The following is an 11,519-nucleotide window of genomic DNA, read 5'->3' as shown; positions in this document are numbered from 1 at the left end:
GGGAGGACGCAGCCCCACCCGGCCCTCGCACCGTGTGACTCCCCCGTCGACGCTGTGGAGTCCTTGCGCTTCCACACCTACCCTTTAACGTTATCTGTTAAGTTAATACCCATTGCACTATTGTTGTCGTTGACTTTTGATTGTTGTCTTGTCTGACGTCCCATGTCTAATTTTATGCACCTTCCGCCAAGAAAAATTCCTTGTTTGTAAAAACATTCCTAGCAAATAAACGGTTTCTGATTTTGTTTTATTAGACGATAGTCGTTGTGAACATCGTGATTTATTTTGTGCATATTTGGCATTTTGTCCCTCTACTTGGCAGCGTGATTTCACAAATCTTCCTATGTAATACATGTGAATAAAGGCGTGACATTACAAAGTAGTAGCAATGTTGCTAACACTAATTGAGCAGTCTGGTACACTGCTGCCATCTAGTGTATCTTGTTGGTTGAGCTTGGACTCTTGCACAAGGAAAAAGTAAAATACTTATTTTATCTCTACCCATTCATTTAAGAAATATAAAGATGGTAAAGATATTTGAAAACGTATAACTATTTAGATTTCTTTCAATTCAATTGAATACAGACAAATTGACATGTTACAACAGATGAACTACATCCTACCACATAAAATAAAAAAAACAGAAATTTGACAGAATTTTTCCCAGAAGTGAAATGTTTATTTCAGTCTTCCAAATCTTTTACATGAATTATCATCATCATCCTCATCATCAATACCATTGTCATTAGTTACAATCTTATTTACTTCCACTAACTGTTTAAAATGTATAAAAAATCTAAAAAGAATCCCAGTTGAAAAACAAGGCAACTGAACACTTTATATTTGCTTTACAATACTTAGGTTTTTACCAGGAGTCATACTTATTTAGTGGCAATCCGTTTGTATGTAACAACAATGACTTATGAACTGCAGCGAAATGCATTAAATGTGAAAAGAAACATTACAGGAAAGAAAGAAAAAACATTCTCTGAAAATATACTGTCTATATCCTTTTCTTTTATGAAGCTTGAGGAAGTATTTCTATATTTTAAATCACCACTTTCATCTAAAACTTGCATCCAATTGCCACACATACACTGATACTGAAACAGTAAAACATAAACATTAAAATACAGCTTAAAACAGGACAATGATCACTCAGAGAGCCACAATCGTCTTGAATCCAGTTCCAATTTGTGGCTCGAGTTAAATAAATAGAAGATTAATTTGTATGTTAAAAGGCACATGTCAAAAAACGTGAGTAACTGATTAAAGGTTGCCAGTGAGGGCTGAGTCCATGAGGTCGTCATCTTCATTCCTCATATACATTGGACTGGGCCGGGATGGCCGCTCTGAACCCAGCATAGACAAAGATGAGTCTGAGGCGGAGATGGGTGACCGGGACCAACTGTCTGCTTTCATTGGATGAGAGGACGGCCCCATGGACATAGAGGACTTCTTCTTCTCTTTCTCCCTGTCCCGTTCTCGGTCTCTGTCCCTCTCCCGTTCCCTCTCCTTTTGCTTCTTCTTCTCCTTCTTGTGCTTCTTGTGCTTCTCCCCTGAGCTGAGAGGTATGGCGCTCATGTAGTCCTGGGGGGGAAGTGGGCGAACGGTCTGGTCGTCATCCGAGCTGGGGCTGTTCTGGTGGGACTTCTCGGCCACCGAGCTACTGCCTGACTCGCTCTCACTGTCGTGGTTGAGTGGAGTGTATCCGGGCGAGCGACTGTGGCTCGGGGAGGAGCGATCATGCTTGGGCGTAGAGCCACTGAAGAGGGGGGATGCTTTGAGACTAGAGATTTGTGGGCGCATGGGGTCACCAGACCCTTCTCCTGCTTTCTGAAGGGTCACTTTGGCCTTGATGCTTGGTGAGCCACCATCAGGTTTGCTAATGATGATTTTGGCCAAGCCGGTTGCACTCCCACCTCCCGTTTTCGGGTCCATCAACTTTTTATCCACACTGTTCCCACCAGAAACAGACACTTTTGCTTTCGCCTCTTTATCAGACTTTTCCCGCTTATACTCCCCACTTTGGGACGACAAGCCATGCTTTGAAGGGCCCAAGTTTGGAGGTCCACTGCTGGGAACATTTCCATGACCACCACCGCCACCAGGAGCAGATCCCGAACCAGTTCCTGCTGCTGGTGGCCCTACCTCACAACCATCCTCCCCCACTCCTCCTCCACCTACACTTTTCAGTTTGTCTATGACTGCTGTAAGAGAGGGTTTCTTGTTTCGACTGGGAGACTTGCCTTTGGCGTTGGGGTTGTTTGCATTGTTCTGACCAGACCCTCCACCACTGCTTCCTCCTCCTCCTCCTCCTCCTCCTCCACCTCCGCCTCCGCCTACACTTCCACTTCCTCCACCTGTCCCTCCACCTCCTCCACCTCCCCCTCCACTCCCACCACCATACTGAGATTGAGAGCCTCCTGAGAAGGCCATAGAACCAGAGGACGAGCTTGAGGATGACGAGGAGGATGTGGAACCAGAAGAGCTCCCACCCATTGGCTTCTGGGAGCTCATGCCTCCACCAGAAGACTTGGACCCCCCAGAGCTACCGCCTCCAGAGCCCATTGGCGATTTGGCCTTGGAAGAAGGAGGTGTTCCTGGAACCTGGGACTGCTGCATTTTCATAGGCGAGGACAATTTGTCACCAGAGCTACTGGAGCGGGAGTGAGAAGGGGAGATGTTGGGCTTCATGTTGGGATTCATAAGAGATCCAGGAGGCTTACCGCCCTGAGGCTTCATTTTACTACCACTTCCAATTCCACTACCCCCAGGCCCAGACAGCCCATGTTTGGTGATTGGGGAGGATCCTGGTTTGCCAACACCCATTCCTTGAGAGGAGCCCTTAGACTGGGATGACCCACCTCCACTTCCTATTCCTGTGGTCCCTGGCTTGGAGCTGTTGCCTTGTGTCGTGGAGCCTTCTTTGGACTTAATCTTTCCAGATGAAGACAAGTGAGAATGATGGCTTTTGCTACTACTGGTTCCCCCAGCTCCACCTGTGCTGCTTGTGGCTGAGCTGCTGGAGGTGTATCCACTATGGGATGATGTTTTACCCCCAGTTATGGTCCCTTTTGCAATCTGAATTGTGATTTTGGGAATTGGAGGTGTGGCACCACCAGGAGGAGTTTGTGAGCGCCCTGAACTACCAGGAGACTTGGAGCCTCCTCCACTTATACTTCCCCCTGAGCCTGAACCACCACTAGGAGGTGTGTAAGGGCGCCCCCCTGAGCTGTGTGAAGGGGACTTCCCATCTGTGTCCATCTTTTTGCGTTTGGGAGGCTTTTCTTTAGACTTTCCCTCACTTGATGGGGTCCTGCTACGTTTGACCTGTTTGCCTTCCGTTGAACTGCTCCCCATACCAGAGCTGCTCCCTCCGCTACCCCCATTTTCATCTTTTGGTCGCATGGGTCCCTGTTGCTGTTTAATTTTGGGTTCTGTACTTTTAAATTCAGCACATGCCGCTGCAAGGCCCATAATGAGGGGGCTCTGGGACCCTCCGCCATGTGTGTCTCCCAAATCAGGAGCTTGCCCCAGAAGCGGTTTACCACCACCACTGTTGCCTCCAAAAACGATCCCAATATCAAAAGGGTCCTTCATTGATGGCTCTGGGGTGCCCTGTCTATGCGGAGTGGGATTCTGAGGTGTTCCTGATGGGGTGTTCTGCTGGCTACTTCCCCCGAAACCCTTGACCAGGTCCATGTCTCCATCTGCGCTTGGAGAGCTGTCATCAAAGTAGCCATGGCCTGAGGTCAAGAGGTCTGGGTTGAAGTCAGCAGCATCTGCGAAGAAGTTGGTGGAAGAAGAATCGCTGGTGGGTGTGGCAGCAGTTGCCTCAGCTATCAGGTCAGCGGCATCAGTAAAAGGATTCTCATTGCTGTTGGTGTTAAAGATGTCTGCGGAGTCAAACACCGCACTACCTTGACCTGAGCTGGAGGAGTCACGGATGGGGGTACCTAGGGGGCCTCCATCCTCCCCACCATTGCCCATTGGGTGCTGCCCATGGCTCCCACTGCTGCCTTTGCCTGTCTGCTCGGGCAAATCTGACAAGATTTCTGTGATATCAGGCCCAATGCTATCAGAGCTAGAGAGCCGGACCATACGAGGCGGTACAGCACCTGGTGGTTGCTGTTGCTGAGACTGGACATGAGACTGTGAATAAGGCATACTGGGACCAGAGGGTGGAGTTCCACATTGGCTAGGTGCTGGAGTGATGCTGTGGGGCGTGTCTAGGCCATCCCCAGTGAGGTTAACATCAAAGATAGAATTTTGGGATGCGTCCACATCCATAGATAGGAGCTCACGGTGGAAGTCATCCTCATGCGAGACTTGATGGTGCAGGTGATGCTGCGGCATCGAAGATCCCGGTTTCATGCCTAAACCGCCAACTCCACCCGCGGCAGTTCCAGGCATCATACCACCCTTTTCTGTCCCCCGTGGGCGCTTCTTCTTCCCTTTTGTGCTACCTCCAGGGCAGGTTCCACTCATGCTTTCAGTCCGTGGCGAGCCAGATGAAGAATTCTGCCTCTCTAATGGACTAGAACTATACAGAGCGGCAAAATCTTGTGTGGGGTTGTCTTTCAACAAGTTCATCAACATAGGATGATTCTTGGTGTTGCTGGCAGGAGAGGATGTTGGGGGAGGAGTTTGGTGGGGCGCTGGTGCATTCTGGGAACTGGGGCTCGAGCCCACACTTCCAGTTATCTGTAATAGACTTGTCAGTATGGGATTCTGTGTGACTTTGTTGAAGTCATCTAAATGGCCCTGACCAGGCTGCTGTTGTTGCTGCGACTGTTGCTGGCCAGCCACCCCTCCTTGGGCTAGGCACTCTCCTCCTTGGCCTTGCCTCTCTGTCCGGGAAACCCCAAAAAGAGAATTAATTGGACCTCCAAAATTCGGTCCCCCAGGTTGTCCTGCTCCAGTGGGTGTGTTGCCCCCTGCGAGCCCAGGCTGGCCCATAGGGTTAGTCCCTTCACCTGCTGCCATGTTGTAGGTGGGACTACCGGAGGGTGGCAGGTTATTCTTCACCATGATCTCGACAGTTTGTGCAATTAATGAGAGGGCTGGAGTGTCTGCCTGGATGGTCTCTGCTTTCCTCCGAATGGCCCGCATGGTTACAGGGATGGACATGCATCTACAAGAGGGAAGGAATAATTTACCATAAAAGACATACTCTCATCACTTGTGCATTCAGGAGGAAGTTATAAACTCACCGCTGGACCACTTTGGTGATAAATTCATCAGTGCAGATCAGAGCATCTGACAGTCCTTTATAGAGTTTACAGGATACTTGTCTGGAGTCAATCACCTCCATCACGACTAGAAGAATGAGGTCAGATAGGACACAGGACTCAAATAAGCAAAAATAAGGGCTTTCTAAAAGATTGCTTTGACCCAAGGATATTGTTAAAGTAATATCGACATTATGCTGGATTAGAGATGTGGTTAAAGTGATACTTACCACAAACTAATGACTCATTGACTGGATGCTGAAATGAGACGCTGAAACTTGAGTCGGAAAGAGGACATACTTCAAACTGCAGCAGGCCTGCACTGTCTGAGGGAACAACAGCAAAAATGCATCACTCATCAAATGGGATTTTATATCATAATGCTCGTCGACACAAAACTGCATAAGACACAAACAAACAGTACATGTTGTTGATTGGCCAAATTCAGTACATGAGGGGCCAGACACTTACCTTCTTTGATGGAAGTTTGTTTCACACAGCTGCCAACCAAGATGTTATGGGCTGCCTGGTGTCGGATGATATCCAACAAGAGTGCTACTTGTGCTGGGTGGCGGAAGGGTATCTTTGAAACCAGTGCTCCTTGAAGAGAACGACCGTCTTGCACTGGGGCATCACCATTCAGGAAGTAACAGTGCTGCTGATCTGGCAACAACTGTGAAAGTGCAAAGATAGCAGTTTTCTTACAATGGCTGTCTATATCTTTACATTTACTTAATCAACACTCTTTTACAAACTACCAGCAGAACATGGGGCATCTTAGATATACATGTAACCACAGAACCATGCAGCTGTAAAGCACAAACTGGATGAAGAAAGAAAGAATGAATAGGGAAAAAGAGATCATATTAATGGTGTGTGTGTGTGCGTCCGCTCACAGAGTAGAAGTGCATGTTGTGTGAGGGCGGTGGCGTGGTGCTGCTGTCCTCCAGGAGCTGGTGTTGGCTCTGGACAATTAACTGGTAGAGAGGTGAGAGGCTGGGGGAGCTCTCAAACACTGGGATTGCTGTGAAAAAAATAGAGAGGTTAATGTTCAAATGATCAAACCAAAACGAGCATTGTGCATATTTATGACTTAAATACGCACAAGTAGCCTTTTCAAGCCTCTGAATGAAGGACAGTGAGAAAGGCATGGGTCGGTTCATCTTGAGGAAAAAACAAGCAGGCAAGTCCACACAGTTGGAGTTGGTCACGGTGGAAAAGGAAGGAGTCCTAAAATATAACAAAAATAAATTCATCAGCTGTCTTTCTCTAGTATCTACTAGGTCTTCAATGGGTCACTAAAAAAAACAAGATGATTGCCTCGTCATATCAAAGAGTGGTGCATTTATGCATGTAATCTAATACATCTAATATATTGCATGTAATTTATTCTTAGACAAATTTAGAGATTGCTCTTTGCAGGATTCACAAGCTTACTGATAACGGGAGGTACACATTCTTACCCCTTGTTATCCACTGGGTGGGATCCAGTGATGAGTGGGGCGATTGGAAGCTTGTAGACAGCTGAGGTTCCCTCAATTGTCACGGAAACACCGACACCCAGAGAGCGTGGAACTACAAATATTATCCAATAGTCGAGACAAGGAGACAATCGACAGAGATCACACAAGGATAGTTACTATTCTTAAGTAAATCACTTGGCTATTGGCTGGTGTCTTATGCACATACATAAATTCACCCACTTCCTCTGTGCACTTACCATTGCCGTCTGGGAGGTTGAGCTGTGTGCTCGGTCCCTCCTCAAATATGTCATAAGGGGACACGTAACACTGGAGAGAAACAAGATGCCCACCACTCCTGGCTGTTAGCAAGCCAACGCTGCCATGAAGAATAGTCTCCACTGCAGTAGCATTGGTAGCTAACCTAGAAAACAGAAAAATCAAATGTTATTCTGCTACAAGATAAGATGCTCAATTTAGGCTTTTTGCACCAAATTGTTACTTTATACTACAAGATGAGGAGGTGAATATATTTACCAGGTGTTATTATATTACATAGATTACATTCTATTCCCTCCAACAAACGTGATCTTAAACACTCTGAATAGGTTTCCCTCGCCTGCATGACTATCAATGATCACAGTGCTGCTTGAATACTATAATGATATTGAGTGTATACTGTATGTTCAATATGTTAAACACCAGTAGCCCAAATATACTAAGGATGATGTACAATGTAACAAAAATGACATTTTGTGTGCTTACCTAAACATGTGCATCATCTTGGTGAGATCAAGCTCCAAAGACTGCAGTGCTATATACATCTTAGTTTTCAGTTTACTGGGAAATAGAAATAAATTAAGGTAATTAGATATAACTGACATAAAAACAATAATAATCATAGAGAATATGTCTTTTATAAAGCAAGTGCCTTTAAAAGTCTACTTACTTGTCCCCAGGGAGCTTGTACAGTTCGACAAGCCCCTTCAGATGTTTGGAAAACTCTTCAAAGTTCTTCTCCCTGATGAAATGTTGCAGAGGAGGTGGTTAAGACGGCTCACACAAAAATACAAGTAGTTCTCCCAGTTGGCTGCGTCACACCAAACCCTACAGTGAAACATGTGGTTTCTACTCACCGTAGATGCTGAATCAGCTCCGGACAACTCTGTGAAATCAAGAACAATATGAAACATTTTGAGAACCATGTCTTGATCAAGGTGTGTGAATGGAATTAAAAATTGTAACACGCACGTATATAATTTATAATGAACATCTACCAATTTGACTTTTATTTGGCTGACCTTTATAGATGAATAGGGGGTTACAGTAAACTGACCGTAGGGTTTTCTCCCTGATGAGCCACTTTGACATCCACGAGCTGGCCATTGGTGTCCAACTGCACCTCCACATAAAACATGTCTGATGTGATGTAACACTCTGTCCCTGATGGGCTGAGGTGAGAGCCAAGTCTGTTAAGAGAGAGAGAGAGAGAGAGAGAGAGAGAGAGAGAGAGAGAGAGAGAGAGAGAGAGAGAGAGAAAGAGAAAGAGAGAGAGAGAGAGAGAGAGAGAGAGAGAGAGAGAGAGGGAGGCTAGTTTTACTTAAGCAGGGCACATACACATTTTAATTAATGGATTTCCATGACTTTAAACCAAATTTCCATGTCGCGACAATAGTTATAACATTCATCAATATAAGTTATGTATGCCTGCTTATATTTTGAGCGTCTTTCTTTTAAAAGCATATTCATTATTTCAAACTCAGCGAAAATGAACGTCATTTTGTTTAATGGGTTTAGGAATCATTCTTGTTGACTGAGCCTACAAAGGGCAATTATATGGAAACCAGTACAATGACAACAATCTACAATCAGCATACATGTCCTATAGTCTGCAAAAGGGGAAAGAACTCACAGGTTTTGCCGAGCGATGGATTCTAAGCGATCTGTCATCGACGGCAGAGATGAAACTGAAAAAGAAGGCAAGGAAGAACAGGTAACGTTACAAATCATATGAAACAACCGTCATACTATTGTTGCCTTATGTTCCTGCTGTCCATTGACACAATGTGTCTGTATGCTTAATCAAAAGTCAAATGAGGCTTTCTGCATTCAATTGATGCTGATTGAGTTGAAGAAAATACCATTACATTATAAGTTTGCCCTAAACAGCTTTCCAGTACCACTGACCCTTTTCATTAAAATTCACTGGACTGTTCAACAGTTTATTCCCGTATGTATACAGTTGTTTCCTTTTCTAATGATGGAAAGTAACGCATTGTCATGAAAAATGTTGCCCTACGCTCCCTTGTGTTTCTGTCCTTTGAGTTGACAGTCTCACCTTTCAGCGCTCTCTGCAAGGTCTCCAAGCAAGTGAGCAGGAGCTGGTGACCTGCAGCATTCATCACACCGCGTTTCTCCTGAGACACAGCGTGGAGTTAAAAAAAGAAATGAGATAATACAGCTGAGAAAAGATAAGTTAGTTTTTCACAGCCTTAGTCAGCGTTATAGGTCAGGGAATTACATGTCATTATAGTTTCACAGGCCCAGTAGGCACGCTAATTAAGTAAAACTACTTGTGTGCAATTAAGTGATTAATTGCTACAAATGTATATTGAGCAGGTTGGTAGTGAACCTCCCTTGTGGGTACTGATGATGGATTGTCAAATACACCTCTCAAAGTTGCCATTTGGATACTTTTATGGCTTCACTGCATGGTCTTTAAAAAAATACTATTTACAATATGGAATCTTGATAAGTGGTTTAAAGAGGTGCTTTGTGAATTTAAGCTAAGATCTCAGAAAAAGGTGTTTCTGTCTTACCATGGCCTGACGCACAACCTTGCAGGTCTCCTGCCATGGCCGTGCAGCATTGTGTTTGCCATGAAGTTTCTCCAGTAAAGCTGCCATCCGACTCTGCTTTTCTGACTCTGAAAAAGATGCAATACATTAGTTATACAAGTTATACACATTTTAAAAAAGTATTCAAAGCCTCATCCCACTGATACCATCTCTTCTGTCCTTTTTAGAAAGCTCACCTAACTAAATAGCGGGGATGATCTGCATGCAGGGCTAGATTTCTCTGGTAACTTCAACTAACTGTACACTCAGTAGCCAGTTTATTAGGTTTGTAACATACAGCATGTTCCAAAATCATCAATCATCACTTCAAAACAAGTTTGAGCAAAAACTTAACTACAAAACCTTCATGAAGTTTGGATTTATTGCACAAATGTGCAAACTGTTAAATTTAGTTTATGATAACAGAATTTGGTCAAAGTAGCAATTGAACTGTGAGCATGAATCCCTGTTGAATTAATTCAAACTACACGTGTGTAGGTAGTAGGTAAAGTAAATTAAGGGTATCTATGATAAGCAAAAACATGGTTTTACTCCAAATTTGTTTAGTATGATGGCTAAAGCAAAACAAATTCACCAGTGTGTCGGAGTTTCCCAAAAATGGTGCAATTCACATTAATATGGGCGTCAATAAGACGACCCATTACATGCCGAATGACAAAACACAACATATCAATCTCGTCACGTGACATCGCAATAAAAACTATCACACCATGAGGATCGGTCATTCTGGTCAAAAATACATGGTGGTGTCAACAAAAAACAGCCTCATGTGCTGTTATTATTACTCGTCAGAGCTTGTTAGTTCATATTGGGTAGCTTAGAGGAGGTGAATTCTGCATTATTGTTAAACAATACGGACTTTACAAAAGAATACTTTCGCAGACTTCTGTGTTAGCGACCCAGCTAGCCGCTTACTACAAGAAGCTGCTCACGTTACTTTACCAAACATGACACCCTGTCAACTCCATCAACTAGCTAGATTAGTGTTTTACACTCAGTTTCATAAATGCTCATAGAGCTCTACTTTCACCCCGTTTATGAGTCATAAAACACCGTTCACGTTAAACACTCGGCTACGTTCGCCGTTAGCCGTCGTTAGCTTGAGTCGCCTTGCCTAACACGCCGGATCATCTAAACCACACAAAAAACAGTCAGCCGGATCCAATTAAAGCACGTTCTTACCTGTCACCTCTTCCGATTTGACCCGGTCGCCATGGGTCTGATTCCCTCCTTGCTGAACCGAGAGAGAAAGCTCTCTCGCGGGGCTCCCGCTCTGCATAACAACACCAGGCCCCGCCGCCATTCTGCCCCAACAACAGTTCAGCTTCCCCGCTTCGGTTTTCCTCAACTGTTCCCACACGGGCTTCCGTACTATACTATGCCCGTGTCAAGGACTTTTCTCTTTCGTTTTTTTATTTTTTTATTTTTTTATTTTACTCCCAGTGGTTGATTTTGTCGTAGAATTATGTTTTTGTTTATTTATTTTGCTATTTTACTAATTTCTTTAAAAATATTAAAAGGCAAAGGCACGTTTTTAATTCGCAATGTTACGTGTTTCCACCATAGAGTCTAAGGTTTCAACAATTATTCCTGATTATTCATCAATATAATTTAAGGAGACATGTGCTGTTGTCTTTATTCCTTCAAAACCAAATAAAATCCCTTGAATTGACTGCCTGCTTAAAATAAAAGGCAATGATCTGATGAAGACTCCAGATGGCGTACAATCGCCACGAGGAAATGATTCATGATTTGCCAAGAGCATCTAGCCGCCAAAATCCAAAGGAAGGTTGAAATATTCATGTTAATCGACTTCAGAAACAGAATAATGCAGAGACTTCATATGATGATTGCTTTTTCCCCCGGCAACTTCTACTTTTTATAACCTGTATACGGCAGTCATACGAAGCAATAGATAATTAAGCAGTAGATAAAGACATTTAAAACAGCAAAAAGCAGCCATGCGG

The 11,519-nt window shown here is 44.2% G+C and overlaps 1 protein-coding gene across 1 annotated transcript; it reads right to left on the bottom strand.

The window, feature by feature from the left end:
* Nucleotides 1-695: 695 nt before the first annotated feature.
* On the bottom strand, nt 696-10,888 carry med1 (mediator complex subunit 1). Its single transcript, XM_068583549.1, has 16 exons — nt 10,735-10,888; nt 9,514-9,620; nt 9,033-9,111; nt 8,607-8,661; nt 8,031-8,163; nt 7,831-7,859; nt 7,644-7,715; nt 7,460-7,534; nt 6,955-7,118; nt 6,698-6,809; nt 6,340-6,464; nt 6,131-6,258; nt 5,706-5,907; nt 5,465-5,560; nt 5,217-5,322; nt 696-5,137 (listed from the first exon to the last, which is right to left on the bottom strand). Exons 1-16 carry the CDS (start codon nt 10,853-10,855, stop codon nt 1,270-1,272), a joined length of 5,472 nt encoding a protein of 1,823 aa, XP_068439650.1. The 5' UTR covers nt 10,856-10,888; the 3' UTR covers nt 696-1,269.
* Between the last annotated feature and the right edge of the window lie 631 nt (nt 10,889-11,519).

This window comes from Clinocottus analis, unplaced genomic scaffold (assembly GCF_023055335.1).
Source record: "Clinocottus analis isolate CAN_PGR_092001 unplaced genomic scaffold, fCliAna1.0.p SCAF_19, whole genome shotgun sequence".
NCBI lineage: Eukaryota > Metazoa > Chordata > Actinopteri > Perciformes > Cottidae > Clinocottus > Clinocottus analis.
This window is presented reverse-complemented; position numbering and strand designations above follow the sequence as displayed.

Excerpts from the sequence above, each read along its gene's own strand:
- med1 (XM_068583549.1), bottom strand. The coding sequence starts at position 10,855 with ATGGCGGCGGGGCCTGGTGTTGTTATGCAGAGCGGGAGCCCCGCGAGA. Across the intron at positions 8,662-9,032 it reads CTTGCAGAGAGCGCTGAAAG|TTTCATCTCTGCCGTCGATG; the intron begins GTGAGACTGTCA and ends CTTCTTTTTCAG. Across the intron at positions 5,561-5,705 it reads ACAAACTTCCATCAAAGAAG|ACAGTGCAGGCCTGCTGCAG; the intron begins GTAAGTGTCTGG and ends TTGTTCCCTCAG.